The sequence below is a fragment of the Rosa rugosa genome, chromosome 2 (assembly GCF_958449725.1).
Source record: "Rosa rugosa chromosome 2, drRosRugo1.1, whole genome shotgun sequence".
NCBI classification, from domain to species: domain Eukaryota; kingdom Viridiplantae; phylum Streptophyta; class Magnoliopsida; order Rosales; family Rosaceae; genus Rosa; species Rosa rugosa.
This window is the reverse complement of record NC_084821.1, coordinates 53,608,408-53,626,285: the sequence shown is the minus strand read 5'-3', so window position 1 is coordinate 53,626,285 and position 17,878 is coordinate 53,608,408. Positions and strand designations below refer to the sequence as shown.

General features: G+C 38.2%; 3 protein-coding genes and 1 pseudogene across 4 annotated transcripts; all 4 read left to right on the top strand.

Annotated features, from left to right (window-relative positions):
* Window positions 1-80: 80 nt before the first annotated feature.
* Window positions 81-873, top strand: LOC133731005 (ribokinase-like; annotated as a pseudogene).
* Window positions 874-2,320: 1,447 nt separating this feature from the next.
* On the top strand, window positions 2,321-5,118 carry LOC133732996 (wall-associated receptor kinase 1-like). Its single transcript, XM_062160592.1, has 3 exons — window positions 2,321-3,317; window positions 3,414-3,578; window positions 3,714-5,118. Exons 1-3 carry the CDS (start codon window positions 2,381-2,383, stop codon window positions 4,934-4,936), a joined length of 2,325 nt encoding a protein of 774 aa, XP_062016576.1. The 5' UTR covers window positions 2,321-2,380; the 3' UTR covers window positions 4,937-5,118.
* Window positions 5,119-5,661: 543 nt separating this feature from the next.
* On the top strand, window positions 5,662-10,888 carry LOC133731004 (ribokinase). The gene is made up of 5 exons (XM_062158485.1): window positions 5,662-5,676; window positions 6,137-6,928; window positions 9,435-9,620; window positions 10,298-10,493; window positions 10,595-10,888. Exons 1-5 carry the CDS (start codon window positions 5,662-5,664, stop codon window positions 10,684-10,686), a joined length of 1,281 nt encoding a protein of 426 aa, XP_062014469.1. The 3' UTR covers window positions 10,687-10,888.
* Window positions 10,889-11,978: 1,090 nt separating this feature from the next.
* LOC133728353 (asparagine--tRNA ligase, cytoplasmic 1-like) lies at window positions 11,979-15,767 on the top strand. Of its 2 annotated transcripts, none has more exons than XM_062155769.1 (6): window positions 11,979-12,134; window positions 12,795-13,961; window positions 14,552-14,808; window positions 14,894-15,023; window positions 15,143-15,201; window positions 15,368-15,767. In XM_062155769.1, exons 2-6 carry the CDS (start codon window positions 12,882-12,884, stop codon window positions 15,549-15,551), a joined length of 1,710 nt encoding a protein of 569 aa, XP_062011753.1. In that variant the 5' UTR covers window positions 11,979-12,134; window positions 12,795-12,881; the 3' UTR covers window positions 15,552-15,767. The 2 variants fall into 2 exon arrangements, with proteins under 2 accessions (XP_062011753.1, XP_062011754.1); XM_062155770.1 differs by having other exon boundaries at window positions 12,005-12,157.
* Window positions 15,768-17,878: the final 2,111 nt, after the last annotated feature.

Genomic DNA, 17,878 nt, shown 5'->3' with positions numbered 1-17,878 from the left:
ACTATAACCTGTAAAAACACAAAAGTGACTGACCTTAACCCGACTTCTTAAACCGGTTCCGGATACCCCATTTACCCGAACACATTCCTTGTTTAGCAGCACTAGCAAACAGTCATTTTCCACAAAGCCAAACTCCTTATTTTCTCGTTAAGAAAGAGAGAGTAGAGAACAGAGTGGAATCAATGACTTCAATGAGAGCAATAGCATATTCACCATCCCAAAAATGGGACTCCAAATTCCAAACCCATCTCCCAAAACACTCAAACACACCAATCAACACCAACCAAATCCCCAATTCAACCCCACAAGACACCCGGCCCGCCACTTCCCTGCTTCTCCCTAGACTCACCAAAATCCCAAAACCCACCGACCCCCAATCACCACCACAACGGCACAACCCCACCACTTGTGGTGGTGGGCTCAGCCAATGCAGACATCCATGTTGAGATTGAGAGACTCCCCAAGGAGAGTGAGACCATCTCAGCCAAAACCGGTCAGACCCTGGCTGGGGGAAAAGGAGCCAACCAGGCTGCCTGTGTTGGCAAGCCGGCTTACCCAACCTACTTTGTGGGCCAGGTGGGTGAGGATGCCCGTGGCAAACTGGTCATTGAGGCCCTCAGGGGTGGTGGGGTCCACCTGGATCACCTGACTAGTGTGGCTGCTGCACCCACTGGGCATGCTGTGGTGATGTTGCAGAGTGATGGGCAAAACTCCATTATCATTGTGGGCGGTGCCAACATGAAGTGTTGGCCTGAGAGCCTGAGTGATGAGGATTTGAGGGTTGTGAGGAGTGCTGGGATTGTTTTGCTTTAGAGGGAGATTCCAGAAGTGGTCAACATTAAGGTTGCAAAGGTCGATCAGGTAATTGAATGATATATACACTTTCGGTTTTATATGATATCGTCGTGTTGTGTTAGATTGGGAGCATATGATCTTACTGGGTATGACAGCATGCAAATTCAAATGTTAATGCCCTACGATGACGGGGATTGATCAGAGTTTTAGACTTTTAGTAGACTTTTGGCGTACGTCTGTGTGCCCAGTCATATACATGATATACATCTGATGATTTGAAGTGTACGTAGTATGTAATTGTCCTCTAGAAGAATTACTCAATGTGATTTTCAAAGGACTCATTTTGTCAAAAACTCAAAATCAAAACCTGGTAGCCATGCATGTACGTATATCCTTCATTCTAATTTGGTCAAAGAAAGGACCAGTGGACAACTAAAAAGAATTTTCTTTGAATAATTCATTACAAACTTCCTAAAAAGAATTTGTGCTAAGACAACTTGTTTCGTTTCTCATGATCAAGGCCTGCAGAAGAAACCAATAAACAATATGAAGGGAAAATCACAGGAGAAAATTTTATTTGGGCCCTTATAAAAATCATGTGAAGCTAATAATATATGTAGAGGGTCTACATCTGTTTGCCAAACTTCAAAGCAAAATAATCACATTGCTGAATTTGGAGACAATTACAAAAATTTGGGACCATTTTACTCACTAAAACAATATTAGTTAGACAAATATATATGCATATGCTTTTCCACAGAGGGTGATGGTTGTAATTTCACATTTTAAGATCGGTGGTTTCGAACTTTAAATAACAATAAACATTGTTATGACAAATCATTTCATCGTAATTAAGTAGATTTCTAATTAATTTGTATGGATATGTGTGCACATGAGTATTTTCTTTAAATTTTTCTCAGAGAAAATACAAAAAGAATAATTGGAAAGTCGAAAACCCTTCCCAGTTGCCACTCTCCACATACGTACGAAAGGAATACACAATCTCATTTGCCTAGTCCTAGATGCTTTTGGTTAATTGTTCTTAATTTTTCTTACTGACGCTGATAGGTCTAACTTCTTGCACTACAAGCAATTGGGCAACGCTAGCTGACGCTGACTCGCGCTGATTATACGGACTCATACATATATTGGTCAAATAAAATGCTGCTACGAACTCACTCATGGCGCGCGCGGTCTTGCTTGGTATCTTCCATGTGAACTAATCTTAAGTTGGACAATATTTGATCGCATTAATTTGAGTCATTTGACTATTAGATCGAGTATTTCCAAGAAGCTAGACATGCATGTCAATTACAAACAAAATTGGATGTCAATCTTTCCATGCCAAGTGGGAAGCTTTAATTACTTCCAGGAATGGGGACAATCGACTTCATCTTCGTCGTTGGATCACGTAGTTAACCCATTGTTCAACAAGAGCTAGCCACAGCACGGATACCAGTCTTCCTTCTCCTATAAAAGGACTACTGGTATTCTATAACTTTATCAAGTAATACAATTTGTAAACTATTATTCGATCTGTTACCATTACTGGCTAGAACGAATACTAGTATAAAGTACTAGTGCCATGGCCTTTTTACACTGGAGGATGCAAATGATGAAACTCTCTTTGGCGATATTATTGGCAGCTGTAACAACAAGAGCAGCAGCTGATCAAGCCCTACATGGTTGTGCAGAAAAGTGCGGTGATATAACAATCCCATATCCATTTGGGATAGGCGATGGCTGCTACCTGCGTCCAGAATTCAACATCACTTGTAATGGATCCACCACACCCACGTCAACAAACTTTGCAAACAGTACCTATACTTTTCCCATGGCCATAGCTAACTTTTCCATTTCTGAGGGTGAGTTGCAAGTCATGCAGGCCGTAGCCCTAGATTGTTATGACAACAAGGGTGTAAAGATAGCCAACAGCACAAGTACGCTGGAGCTGCCGCCTTCTTATACCATCTCTGCAAAAAACAAGTTCTTTCTCGTTGGCTGTAATAATGCAGCAATTTATGAAGGTCTACTTCAGTTCCCAGACCCAGATGAAGGAAGTGGCTTCCAAGCAGTCGGGTTCACTGTGACCTTGTGTATAAATGCGCTTGGCAAAGAGTTGCAGGAGTCTTGTGACGGCTTTGGGTGTGCCCAAAATTCCATCCCTAGTGGACTCCAAAATATCACTGTGTCCTTGGAGGCACTTGATTCTGATAACCGAACAGATTCGTGGGACTTAAAGTACCTGTGCAGCTACGCATTCATTGTGGACGAAGGCAATTTCACATTCTCCCCGGAGAGAAGTTTCCAACAACTGGCTACCACAAGGAAGCTACTTCCAGTACTTATTAACTGGGCGATTGGGGATGAGCCATGTGAAGTAGCAAAGAAGAGCCACAGTACTTATGCATGCAAAGAAAATACCACCTGTGTTGACCGAAGTACCATCGCAAATGGTACGGTTGGTTACCTTTGCCACTGCTTGCCAGGTTACCATGGAAATCCGTACCTTGGTTGCAAAGGTAACTATGCACACCTTATTGAAAGCTCAATATGAGATTTACCTCATTGATCTGTCACATTATATAACCTTTTTTTTCTTTTATTTTTAATTTTAGATATCGATGAGTGCCAGGCTTCAACTAACCCCTGCCAGAATGGGAAGTGCATAAACTCGCCTCCAGGAAATTATTCTTGTCAATGTAACGGAGGGTACAAAAACAAAGATCGATCTTGCGTTGAATATCCCAAAGCAAATAACACTTCCCTGAAAATTTCATCGGGTGAGTACTTATACATATACACACTTATATTTATCATTAGGTAGGGAAACTTTATTCAGTAAACCATATGTAATGATCTACCTTAGAAATTATTTTTGTTTGGGAGTTTTTAATCATGCATATCTATATTTTCAGGTCTCATTGAAGGATTCTTGGTTTTAGTTGTTTCAATGTCATGGATATATTGGATAATGAACAAAAGAAGGCTCATCAAACTCAAAGAAAAGTATTTTCAAGAAAATGGCGGCTTAACATTACAGCAACAGCTAGCCACGCATGGAGGAGGAGTGGAGACAACAAAAATCTTTACGGCTGAAGAGCTTAAGAAGGCAACGAACAATTATAATGCAGGTGAAATTCTTGGTGAAGGAGGCTACGGAACAGTTTACAAAGGAATATTGCCTGATAAAAGAGTTGTAGCCATCAAAAAGTCAAAACTGGGTGCCCCAACTCAAAGTGATCAATTTGTCAATGAGGTGATTATTCTTTCTCAAATCAACCATAGAAACGTGGTAAAATTATTAGGTTGTTGTTTCGAGACCGAAGTGCCTTTACTAGTATACGAGTACATCACCGGTGGAACTCTTTCTGAGCATGTATTCAAGAAAAGACAAAGATCTGTGCTTTCATGGGAATTACGACTGAAGATAGCATCAGAAACGGCAGGGGCACTTGCATACTTGCACTCCTCTACTTCTACTCCAATCATACATCGAGACGTGAAATCAACGAATATATTATTGGATGACAATTACATGGCCAAAGTGTCAGATTTTGGAGCTTCACGTTTCATTCCTATAGATCAAACTCAAGTAGCAACACTAGTGCAAGGGACACTTGGATACTTGGACCCTGAATACTGCCAGTCAAACCAACTGACTGAAAAGAGTGATGTATATAGCTTTGGTGTTGTGCTAGCGGAGCTACTAACGAGGAAAGTGGCAGTTTCTTTTGCTAGGCCCGAGGAAGAGAGAAACCTAGCAAGTTTGTTTATTTCTTCAATGGAAAAAGAATGCTTGAATCAAATTCTTGATGCTGAAATTCTGAATGAGAGGAATATGGAGACAATACGGCAAGTGGCGAATCTGGCGAAAAGATGTTTGAGGATAAAAGGAGAGGAAAGGCCTTTGATGAAAGAAGTAGCTATGGAGTTGGAGGGGATGAGAATTGAGGCAAAACATCCATGGAAATGTGGTAGTTCCTGCTCTGATGAGGGGACTGAGTACCTGTTAGGGTCATCCAATTCGAAGACTAATGTTGCGGATACTAAAGGTGAAGGTGTTTCTAGTACTGGTACGACCAGCGGGTATGCCAGTATGCAAATTCAGATGTTAATGTCACATGAACATGGGCGATAATTGATCAAACTTTTGGTTTAGTTTAGTGTTAAATATGTAATGCTCTGGTGCGTTAGGATTGTGTTATGCTTAGAATCCTTTAATCATTTTCTGTTGGTTTAGCTACAATTAATTGTAGAGTTTTTCTTCATGTGACACGTGTTAGTAAGATAGTGGATCTGGTAATCTACCAGATGTATAAATAACTGGCTGGGACGACTCTCTTCTCTTCTTCATCATTTTCTTTCTTTTAATTCAAAAATATACAAAGCTTCGTGTATACTGGAACTCAGCACAGAACTGCTCATCTGAAGAGCTAATTTTGCTCATTTCATCTTCTTTTTGGAGATATTCGGTGTTCGCTGTATTCGGTTTTGTGAAAAAATGCAATCGAACTATTGTAGTATATATTTGTTCTATAACACTTCTGTTGGTTTTGCAGCGCGAAATTACTCTGCACTTGTTTCCTAGTCTTAATTATTTTCTCAAGGCTGTTGCCCCTGCATATGCTCTAGATTTTAAAGCTGCGTCCACAGCTCTCTGCTTGAGTAACAAGGCAATGTGAACCCATTACAAGTGTCTCTCTTTATGTTTTATTCCCAACTCAATATAATTAATGATCCTATCATTTTGAATCTGCTTTCATGTCATTCACCTAGATTGCTTTCCTGCTAGCTACCTCCTCTACTAGATTTTTTTTCCATCTTGCGTGCCCTTAAACAATATCGCTCCCCACGAAATCAAGGATGTTGCATAATAGAGTATGATTTGAAGATTTTTCGGGAGAAGTCTGATTCTCATTTGGAGATGATTGGCTAAAACAATTTGTGAGAGCTGGTGAGTATTGACTTTACCCTCCTAGCTGAAGTACTTCGGTTTTTTTTTTTTTTGGTCAACAGAGGGTAAAGTATTTCAGCCAGGACTTTTAACAATGTGAGAAGAAGGCTTGGATTGCTTTGCTTAAATTAGTGGTATACATATTGATCCTCGTCCTCCATAAGCAACAAAATGCCAACCTTGGCAATCTCTTCGTTCCTACTATGTATATGTAAGTATTTGAGATGAAATTAATGAAAGCCAAAATGAAAAGTAAAATAAATTGTAGGGTCAAGAGATGAACCTGTGAAAACAAAAATATCTAACTAATTTGAGGATAAAATTAACATAATATTTAAATAAAAATTAAATTTAACTGTCGCTAAAATTTTCAGCTAAATATAGATAGAAAAGAAAGACAATTTAATTAAAACTCAAATTCTCTTGTTTAGTAGCACTGGTGAAACTTTCCTCAGGAAAAAGTCCACATTTTCCACAAAGCCGACTCCTTTTCTCGTTGAGAAAGAGAACAGATTTGAATCAATAACTTCAATGAGAGCGTTAGCATTTTTACCATCCCAACAATGGGACTCCAAAATCCAAACCCATCTCCCAAACCACTCAAACACACCAATCAACACCAACCCAAATCTCCAATTCAAAACCACAAGACACCCACTTCCCTGCTTCTCCCTAGACTCATCAAAATCCCAAACCCCGCTGACCCCAATCACCCCCACAACCCCACCACTCGTGGTGGTGGGCTCAGCCAATGCAGACATCTATGTTGAGATTGAGAGACTCCCCAAGGAGGGTGAGACCATCTCAGCCAAAACCGGTCAGACCCTGGCTGGTGGCAAAGGTGCCAACCAGGCTGCCTGTGGTGGCAAGCTGGCTTACCCAACCTACTTTGTGGGCCAGGTGGGTCAGGATGCCCATGGCAAACTGGTCACTGATGCCCTCAGGGGTGGTGGGGTCCACCTGGATCACCTGACTAGTGTGGCTGCTGCACCCACTGGGCATGCTGTGGTGATGTTGCAGAGTGATGGTCAGAACTCCATCATCATTGTGGGTGGTGCCAACATGAGGTGTTGGCCTGAGAGACTGAGTGATGAGGATTTGAGGGTTGTGAGGAGTGCTGGGATTGTTTTGCTTCAGAGGGAGATTCCAGAAGTGGTCAACATTCAGGTTGCAAAGGTCAGGGCTTTGTGATTGAATGATACACTTTCGGTTTTTATACGATATTGTTGTGTTGTGTTAGATTGGGAGGTATATGATCTTACTGTGCCTTTTGTGTGTTACTTATTGTTTTACTTGCAAGATCATTTTTTTTTTCCTGAGGTGTTTGAACTTGAAGCTTGAGCTAGGAAACTTCGAATTTAGGAAAGAGAGTTTGTTTACTCTGGTCGTGCTTGGTGGTTTTGTAGAGTTTGTGAGATCATGTAATTGTCGTGTGCGATTATGTTTTAGGGTATTAGAAAGCTTTTAGCTTGTGAAATCTAGCTAGGTAAAAGAAAGAGGGTTATTGGATTTCTACCTGGTTTGATGTCCATTGTCATTTGGTAATGAGAATGTGCCAATGTGGTGGAGATATGGAAAGTCAAAATGTGGGAGTTGATATTAATATGTTTATGAGTTATGAATTTTGTATGGGGATGCCATGTTCTGCTAACAGAAAAGAGACCTGACACAGATGAAACAGTATTAGCTCAACAGAATACTTGTTCTTTGGCAATCTATGTAACTTTATATTCTTCTCAGAATAAGAGGAATTTCTGTTATCTTCTGAATGGCATTAGTCAAATCAACCAATTTATTGTTTGTCTCTATATACAATGAATAGTTCAGAATAGCTTTTTCAGACCAAGAAGGTGAATAGAATAAATGAATTTCGGTCTTTTGGAGAGACTATGCACTTAAAATTTCTACTTGTAGCATATGTGCAAAAAATCTCACTAAATTTCTATCAAGTTGTTTTCTGATATTGAAACCCAGTAGTGGTTAATCCAATGAGTTAATAATTGCTTCTTAGAATGTATAGGACAATTGCGATTTCTCCAGAGGATTAACTGATGACTGGTGCAAATATATTTTAGTCGTGAATTAAGGTCTATTTCCTTTAAACAACACATAGTTGAATATGATTTACAATGATAGCTTTATTGTTTTGTAGTTGAATCTGAAGATGAAAAAAAGGGGAATATCAGTAGATGCTTTGGAATCAGATTTCCATTGACCCCAAAGAATAGCTGCAAAGAAAATCTACATATTACACCTATGATAAAAAAAAGTAATAGAGTCTGTTGTTAATATTTTTGATACAACAGACTTTTTTCTCCTACATTACTGTTCCTCTGTATCCTATTCGGCTCATAAGTATATTGATATTTATTTTTTCGTCATTTGTCTCTACATTATCTATGTAGTAACCTGATGTACTACTTAACCAGTCGTTGAACTTTGGACTCTGAAGACTACCAAAATTCTTGGCATGCTTTGTACATCACTTCTGTATGCGGGGCATATCTATAGCCCATATATTCTTTTGACAGTTAAACATTAAAAGCTTAGTGTATGGGTTAGACTTGCATCATTGGGTGACCGGTTTATGTCTCTTCAATTGTTATGTTCCATATTCTTTCCAGAGAATTCCTTTAGCTTATGACTGCAAAATGTGAAAACATGGCTAATCTGTGCATGGATGGGAGTTCTTTGTTGGTTTTAAGGATTGAAATTTTTCAAGAAGTAATGCATTTGGATTTTGAATACTTGAGAAATGTCAAATTGACCCTTTAAATGAGTTAGATACAGAGTTTTCAATTTAAATCGAAATCTTTTAAATTTGCATATCATAAATGCAACCTAATGGATTTGTTTGCTTTTCAGCAGTTTAGTTCCTTGAACACACTCTAGATAAATCACTTTGATGTTTCCTGCATTCCAGATTGTTTCCTAGAAAAATTTTGGGGTACCATGTCTTTGTGCTTGTTTCTGTATTGTACGGTTTTTAGTAAAGGTTGCAACTGGTGATGCCTAAGATAACCATCATCTTCATTATGTGTGACCTGAATTCTTGCATGAATGAAATAAGAGAAATAAGCCAAAACTCTGCCTACCTGCTTCCTCCCATTAGGTAAAGTTTTGACTTTATAAGTTTATAGTTGGATGGGTTTGCTGGTATCACATCAATACCCTTGGTGATCTAACTGTTCCTTGTTTTCCTGATTTAGGCCACTTGCTGCTTATGCATTATACTTTAGACAGTCAGTTTGCTTGTATGCATCAACAGTAACCATAAACATATGTCTTTGTGCTAGTTTCTGTATTGTACGGTTTTTAGTAAAGGTTGCAACTGGTGATGCCTAAGATAACCATCATCTTCATTATGTGTGACCTGAATTCTTGCATGAATGAAATAAGAGAAATAAGCCAAAACTCTGCCTACCTGCTTCCTCCCATTAGGTAAAGTTTTGACTTTATAAGTTTATAGTTGGATGGGTTTGCTGGTATCACATCAATACCCTTGGTGATCTAACTGTTCCTTGTTTTCCTGATTTAGGCCACTTGCTGCTTATGCATTATACTTTAGACAGTCAGTTTGCTTGTATGCATCAACAGTAACCATAAACATAAAGTGTCTTAATATTCATTGCCTATCTCTTACATACAGTTTATCCAGTCTGACATATCTTTTTATCTTTAGGCTGCCAAGAGTGCAGGTGTACCAGTCATTTTGGATGCCGGAGGAATGGATACACCAATCTCCCAGGAGCTATTGAACTATGTTGATATTTTTAGCCCAAACGAAAGTGAGCTTGGTCGTTTGACAGGAATGCCGACCGAAAGCTTTGAACAGATTAGTAATGCCGTTGTCAAATGCCATAAAATGGTGAGTTTTGCTAAATTAAAGCAGTCTTTGTAACTTGGGCTTCTTTGGCATTTTCTATGAATTGAAGATTTTTCATTCTCTGATGATTTATTAAAACCATACTTCTTTTAAAATCAATTGGTTAGCTGTTTACTTGTAAGTAAGTATATGTACAGTTTTATTCATGCTATGTAGATCTATGACAGAGAGGCACAATATCATGCAAATATTAGAATCTTCGCTGTTTATGAAATTCTTTAACAGTTCCTTTATCACCATCTTTATGTTGGCTAGATGGCATTGATTTAGATGATTAGGGTCTGATTTAAGCCAAATGGGGTCATCAATCTCTAAGGGTTGCTTTTGTTTTTGGATGGTCCACCAATACAAGTTTTAAGATGACCCATGTAATGGTAGTAACTGTGGGGGTTCTGATCAGTGAACTTTCAATAACACTTCTCTGCTTTTCTTTTATCAATCTGGACGGTTAGGAAAGTGTTTAGAACTTACAGATTATTTTTTTTTTCAATTCTGGTAACTCGGCAACTCTTCCCTGCTAAAGCACTGAACCAAGTTTGTCGTGAAAATGTGATATTATGACTATCATAATTCATGTCTTAAGTACCAGAAAAGGAATAACCCTTGCAGTTGAGGAGCTTTGATTCTAGCCAGTCTATACTCATTATGTCTACTTTCAGGGTGTTAAGCAAGTCCTAGTAAAACTTGGGGACAAAGGGTCTGCTCTATTTGTAGAAGGTGATGAACCAATTAAACAACCTGTCATATCTGCTGCGAAAGTACTTGATACTACTGGAGCCGGTGATACGTTTACTGCCTCTTTTGCTGTTGCTTTTGTGGAGGGCAAGTCCATAAAGGAATGCCTGAGATTTGCAGGTGAGGGTGGCTGCACCTTATAAAATTTTCTTTATAATATTTTTTTTTTTGAAGGATTTCTTTAGCAAAAGATTTATGCTCCTACTTTTCACTTTTGTCAGCTGCGGCCGCTTCTCTTTGTGTTCAAGTGAAGGGAGCCATTCCTAGCATGCCCGAGAGGAAATCAGTTTTGAATCTTCTTCAATCTCTTTGAGGATAACGTTGTATCTAAGAGTCGATAAGTTAACATGCTTGTTCATATAATAAAATCCTTCTTTTACCTTCTATCGACTCAACGAAACTGTTATCTTGTTTCCATTTCCAACAGCAGGATGTAACATCCCATAGTATATGCATCTTTCGCAAATAAATTGAATTTTAACGCAAAAACTCATGAAGCAACCAATTTGCTAGCATCTTCCCCTTCTATAGTTTCTCTATTATTAAACCTTTCAAGCTCACATGAGGAGTAAAATTCCTTATACAGAAGTAGCGTGAAAGATAGCTTGGAGGAGCATCGTGACATTCTTGATTCTCGATAAAAGAATTCATGTGGAGAGGGGAAACTTTTGCAACAGTTTTACTCCGTATCTTTTTTTTTAATTTTTTGAATGGTTACTCCGTATCTTTATTGGTCACACAATTTGGTTTTATTTTAAATAAATTTTGAAGAAAAGACACTAAATTAGGGAAGTAATGAGTGTCAGCAAAAATAAATAAAAGGAAGAATATCATAAATGGTCACTCAACTTTTACTTATTCGACATTTTGGTCACTCACCTTTTAAATATATCACTCTGGTCACTCAACTTTAACTCTGTTATTCACTTTAGTCACTTCGTTAATTTTTTTCATTAAAAAAAAAATTATTTGCCACAATATTAATGATATTTTCGTCCAACCAATTGTGAAAAATTGAGAAATCTGTATTAGAATGATTGGGAGAAGTGATTAAAGTGAGATAAAATGCCCATTTAGGTGACTAAAGTGATTGACAGAGTAATAATTGAGTGACCAAAGTGACAAATGAGTCATAGTTGAGTGACCATTTGTGGAATTCTCCCTAAATAAAAAAAAAAAATCTATCTATCTTGATCACATAATTATGTAAATATTACAATTATGTGGCACTATGTGGCTATCCACATAATTATTTTGAGGTTAATTTGTAATAGCTTGTAAGTAATCACTAAATTGTTTGCTTAATTTATGATTGATCACCAAGTAACTTGCAGTGACCACCAAGTTAAAATATGAGTGGTAATCAAGTAACAGTAACTCCAACCCTATACAGAGGGGTTTTAGTGAGTCGTGAAATGGTCAAATAGGACGCACCAATTCTCCTTTTACTTTCTATAACAAGCAAATTAGCCTATTTTATAACAACACGCTCCAATTTGTTTGGAGGTCGAGGCATTCTATCGTCTACTAAGGTTTACGGTGTCAATATCTTCTTGAGCCAACCTCGAGCTGCCACGTATTTGGAGAAACCACACGTCACAGATATTCCCAATTGTCAATAGGGCAGAATCCAGCGAAAGATAATCCATCATTTCCTCCTCTTCTTCTTATTCTTAGTGCCGCCACACACCAACTTCAACCCTAAATTTGAACAAGAAGAAGAAGAAGAAGAAGAAAGAGACGAAGCCCAAATCGAATCGGGTACTCAAATCCAGCTCTTCTGGGTAAGCAGATTTGGTTTTAGCACTCTGAAATGTAGATTATTTATAGTGCTCTATTATCTTTGGTTTGCTAAGAAATTGTATGATAAATCTGATTGTTTATGTGATGTTAGCTAGATAAGAAATATGGGTTCGTTATCATCTTCATCTTTGGATTGAAAAGTAACCATCTTTGGTGTTTGTTCAATCTTTACGAACCTATATGTTAATGTTTGCTAGTTTGGTAAATGCTTCATCCATGGAACCCGTGCAGGTTTTTGTTGTGTTACTTGGTTTTACTTTTAGCTTTAGTCAATTCTTGAAATTTTGGATGCTTTGGATTACCCTTGCTTGTGCAAAGTAAAACCCTACATTGATTTTGTTCATGTTTCTAGTTGTGTGTGCTACTTTTGTTTTCGTCGGTTTATCTTTAGTGGAGATTATTGTTCCGATAATGCCAGCTAGTTTGGTTGGTCATGTGTGATGCTTCATCCATGGAAGCCTGGCTGATGTTCCTTACGAATTTCACTGTGCTTTTCATCTTCACCTCATTTTTACTTTCAGTTCTAGTTTGTTGTCCCTGCATTGGAATATACACATATACTTTTCTTTTAAAGATGAAATCCTAAAGTTGTCCTTTGTGTTTACTAAATTTCTTCAGGTCACACATTCAGCTACCAGCCAATCTGCTTTAGCTTAACTCTGAGTTCTTAGTATTTGCATTGGGTTACAAGTGACAACAATTCTAATGGCTGCCGATTCGGCACAGTTAAGTTCCCAACTGGCTGAAGCAACTTTGAACGAATCTGTCTCTGCTCTGAAAGCAGAATTTTCTGACAGAGTTCCCATCAGATCCATAATATCACGAACCGATGGGGGGTCTGGGTTTGCCGGGCAGCATGTCCGGGTTGGTGGTTGGGTGAAGACGGGCAGGAAGGCAGACAAGGATGCATTTGCTTTTCTGGAACTTAATGATGGATCATGCCCTGGCAACTTACAGGTGATTGTGGAAGCAGACAAGGGTGACCTTGGGCAGCTTGTGCCAACCGGTACATGTGTGGTTGTGGATGGCGTGCTTAAGCTGCCCCCAGCTGGGGCCAAGCAGAAGGTGGAGCTTAGAGTTGAGAAGGTGGTCCATTTAGGTCCAGTTGACCCTGCTAAATATCCGTTGCCCAAGACCAAGCTCACCCTTGAGTTTTTGAGGGACGTAGTTCATCTCCGTTCCAGAACTAACACCATCTCTGCAGTTGCTCGCATCAGAAATGCCCTGGCATATGCAACTCATACATTTTTCCAAAAGCATGGCTTCCTTTATGTGCACACTCCAATTATCACTACCAGTGATTGTGAGGGTGCTGGTGAGATGTTCCAAGTCACAACATTGATTAGCGAAGGTGAAAGGTTGGAGAGGGAGCTGATTAAGAACCCTCCCCCGTCTGAAGCAGACCTAGAAGCTGCCAAGCTAATCATCAAGGAAAAAGGAGATGCTGTTTCACAGCTGAAATCTGCTAAAGCAAGTAAGGAGGAGATTGGCGCTGCTGTCGCTGAACTTAAAAGGGCGAAGGAGAATGATTTGAAGCTGGAGGAGAGATCAAAGCTTCAGCCAGGAATCCCCAAAAAGGATGGGAAGATTGACTATACACAAGATTTCTTTGCCCGTCAAGCTTTTTTGACCGTTTCTGGCCAACTCCAAGTGGAATCTTATGCATGTGCTCTTAGTAGCGTGTATACATTTGGGCCTACTTTTCGTGCTGAGAATTCACACACTTCACGGCATTTGGCAGAATTCTGGATGGTGGAGCCTGAATTAGCATTTGCAGAGCTCAAGGTATGTTAAGTTCACATTGTGAACCTTAAATCTAGCATAGTCTTCACTTAATAAGATACTTGACATTAAAATCCCTAACAACAGATCTGCCCTGCTTATCATTTCTTCATGTCCCTTGTATTTTTGCCGCAAGAGCCTTCCAAGTATTGCCAAGTCCCTTATATCCCTAGGTGATTGTTGATACTGGTGATTAATCTGGAATTTAATGCTAATTTTCATGTAAAACATTTTTTTATATTTCAAAATCCTTTCCATCAGTTTGATTTTGCTGTGATTTATATTTTAACCGCCTCCTTATAAAGGAGATGCATTGTCTTCCTTCCAGTAATCGTTTATCATTTGTATTTGTTTCTTGAATCCTGTTCATGTATAGTTCACAGCTACTCTTTCCAAAATTGTTGTTTTCAGTGGTGATATGCCTGGAAATCAATGCAAACCTTCATTTCAAATTACTTGGAGATGCCATTTGGTTTATTTTCTCTGGGAGCATAGAAGCAGCTCATTCCTCTACTTTTTGTTGTCTATGTAATTTTTCTACTTTTTAATCTTATTGTGTATCCGGAAGTCTTACACTTAGTCTTCTGATGTAGGATGACATGAACTGTGCAGAGGCGTATGTCAAATTCTTGTGTCAGTGGTTACTTGACAACTGCTATGACGATATGGAGTTTATTTCTCGGCAATTTGATAAAACTTGCATAGACCGTCTAAAGATGGTTGCATCCACACCGTTTGAACGGATTACATATACAGAAGCTGTGGAGCTGCTAATCGATGCTGTGAAAAATGGCAAGAAGTTTGAGAATCATGTAGAATGGGGGATTGACTTAGCATCTGAACATGAAAGGTACTCCTGCATCATTGTTCTGCTCGATCAGTTGTATTATGGCTGCTGATTATATGGAGTTTACTGATTCATTGTTCTGCTCCAGATTCTTAACAGAGGTGAAATTTCAGAAGCCTGTTATTGTGTACAATTACCCAAAAGGGATCAAAGCTTTCTACATGAGACTCAATGATGATAACAAAACAGTGGCTGCTATGGATGTCCTTGTACCAAAGGTGGGCATTATCCTATCAATGATTCTGTCATTGAGTTCTTTTTGCATGGTTCTTTTATACACTAATGTGTTGTGCATCTTTTGCTGTATTTACATTCATATTTTTTGCTTATATTTCAGGTGGGAGAGTTGATTGGGGGTAGCCAAAGGGAAGAACGCTATGATGTGATTCATAGCAGGTATGAGAACTGTGCTGCTTTAAATTGATGCACATACTGCTTCCTTTTTGTCTTTTTGTTTTTTCAGTCGTAGTTTTCTTTAACATTCTCCCAAGAAGAATTATGACATATCTTTCATTGTAGTTTCTTATGCCCAACTTTTCGTGGCATCTATTATGTATCGCAGGATTGCAGAGATGGGTCTGCCTATTGAGCCGTACGAGTGGTATCTTGATTTGCGCCGCTTTGGAACTGTCAAACATGCCGGTTTTGGTTTAGGGTTTGAACGGATGCTTTTGTTTGCCACAGGCCTTGACAATATCAGAGATGTTATTCCATTCCCTAGATATCCTGGAAGAGCAGATCTTTAAGACAGTAGTCTAGTCTATAAGTTTGATGGGTAATTTACGAATTTGTTTTCCATTAATCCCTGTGCTAGAGAAAGCCCAGTTAACCACAGTAATGTCTCATTAATATTCCAAAATTTAGACCATTGTATACTGTTTTCTGAATTTATGTTATCTGAATAGCAAGTTTGTGCTCCCTGCGATTCTGCAGTTCAATATTACTTGGCTTTCGTAGATCAATTGTTTTTGGTTACTGGACATATTTTGAAATTGATTAATGGTTTTGAAGATTGGTCTTCCGTAGTTTTTGTTAGAACTGGTTGTTGCCTATTTGAGAAACTTCATCAAGGACAAGGAACAAACTTGTTACAAACACATTTTGAGCACTTTCTACATAAATGCTGCTGAAGTCATTACATTTAGCTAGATAATTAAGTGAGTACTTCTTTTCTGTTTAGGATAGATGTCATTTTTTTCCTTCCTTTCATTTTAATCACCTTATCACCATTAATAATTTGAGTATAAGTTATTTAGGAAAGCACAGAACCTCTGACATATTTTAAAGAGTCATGCTCTAGTGGTTAGTTGATTAGCATCACCTTTGCAACCTGTGACTCTGAAACACGATGGTAACAGATAACTGTATCCGAGTTTAGGTACAAACCTGTCGCTTAAGATCACCTACAATTTGTTTTTCCATAACTTGCTTCGCTTTAAATATGCAGAGTTCCAGACTAATTAACCTGGTCACAGTCCTCTCGACATAAGGCTCGACTCTCCTCCAGCTAAAATCTGGTAAATAGTCGAGAAAGAACAAATGCATGTTGGACCAACATTACTCATACCGAAAGTGGAAAATATAGCCCCAAATAATCTTACAACTTAATTAGCAAACTTTATTCCCGATCAACTTGTAACAAACCACAAAAAGAAAAAAGAAAAAAGAAAAAAATAATATAACGTCTACTGTAAGTGCATAAATTTTGTGAAATTACCTATTGATCTAGAGATCCTTCTCGTATACAGGAGTTCTGATTTCGAATTCCTTTTCATTCGGCCAAGATCAAAGATGGAGCTAAAGAAATCATTTTCTAGAAATTACATTGCCTTCTGTAAGTCCTTCTGCAGGCTCCAATAATTACACGTATTGATTCTGATCAAACTGAACTTATCTATCAATCAATTATCACAACAAGGCTAGAATTCTCTCAATTGTTTTGAGGTCCCAAATATAAACAGCAATGCATGAAGTGGTCCAGCAAAACTCCAGTACCTAGTAGGAGCTATAACAACGCAGTAGAAATATGTGTGCGCAATTATTTAAAGAGCAAATGTGGCTGCTATTTCTTTAGTGGCCAATTTGATCATGAAGATTGTGAATATATATGATGGAGAAATTTGGGATAAACAGCAACTAGATATAGCGGGAGGACATAAATTAGTGACCTTCGACATAAGGCAAATTGATAGCGGTACAACATCAATCCAGGCCACAACATATATGCATGAAAATGTAGTAGTTTACAAATTCAACTAATCCTAATAATTAGGTGTTGTCCATCATTGCATTGGTGGGTCATATATAATATGTGATGAACTGATGATCACCAATTTTTGGCAAATTTCCTAAAACCCTGAACTCTAAACTATGTGAACAGTAGTTGGATAGCTAAACAAATCTATAAATTAAAAGAAATTTGGATCATGAAGTTACTACACGCATCGAGTTATATAATTAAAAAAGAAATTATACTTTTATATAAATATTAGATATTTTGAACGATATATATTGAATGGTTACAACATCTGATTGGTTGATTAACATTTGGTGTCAAATCAAACTCCCCACCTTAAAATTATTATATATAAATAATAGAATATACAGCTTCCTTTAATAGAAGACGTCTTTTTGCATTAGAAAGACGACCTACTTATTTTGATGTGTAAGCTACTAATTACTAGTCTTACTGTCTATATATAAAGTATTCCTACAAGGATCATTTTGACAAAAAATTATCTGTTCAAGTAAAATCCTAATTTGTGTTTGGCTTAAACTCTAGAGATTATCTTTTCTTGTATGATTTAGACTCTATGCATTGTAATCCTCTATATAAAGAGGCCCCTATAAGAGAATATAAGAGAATACACAGCGATTTTCTCTCAATTTCAGTTTCTCTATAACACGTTATCAGCACGAAACCCTAACCCTGAATCAAATAGCCAAACCCTGATTCAAGAAGCTAAAACCCCAAATTCGAATACAAAACCTTGAATCATTTTCTGCCTCCACCTCACACCTTGGAGCACTCGATCACAGGAATCTAGAACCGATGGCGCATCCAGAACCGACG

Bases quoted from the DNA above. Each gene is read 5' to 3' on its own strand.
- LOC133728353 (XM_062155769.1), top strand. From the start codon at position 12,882: ATGGCTGCCGATTCGGCACAGTTAAGTTCCCAACTGGCTGAAGCAACT. The intron at 13,962-14,551 runs GTATGTTAAGTT...CTTCTGATGTAG, and splicing joins TAGCATTTGCAGAGCTCAAG to GATGACATGAACTGTGCAGA. The intron at 15,024-15,142 runs GTGGGCATTATC...CTTATATTTCAG, and splicing joins TGGATGTCCTTGTACCAAAG to GTGGGAGAGTTGATTGGGGG.
- LOC133731004 (XM_062158485.1), top strand. The intron at 6,929-9,434 runs GTCAGGGCTTTG...TTTTATCTTTAG, and splicing joins TCAACATTCAGGTTGCAAAG to GCTGCCAAGAGTGCAGGTGT. The intron at 9,621-10,297 runs GTGAGTTTTGCT...GTCTACTTTCAG, and splicing joins TTGTCAAATGCCATAAAATG to GGTGTTAAGCAAGTCCTAGT.
- LOC133732996 (XM_062160592.1), top strand. From the start codon at position 2,381: ATGGCCTTTTTACACTGGAGGATGCAAATGATGAAACTCTCTTTGGCG. The intron at 3,318-3,413 runs GTAACTATGCAC...TTTTAATTTTAG, and splicing joins TCCGTACCTTGGTTGCAAAG to ATATCGATGAGTGCCAGGCT. The intron at 3,579-3,713 runs GTGAGTACTTAT...CTATATTTTCAG, and splicing joins TTCCCTGAAAATTTCATCGG to GTCTCATTGAAGGATTCTTG.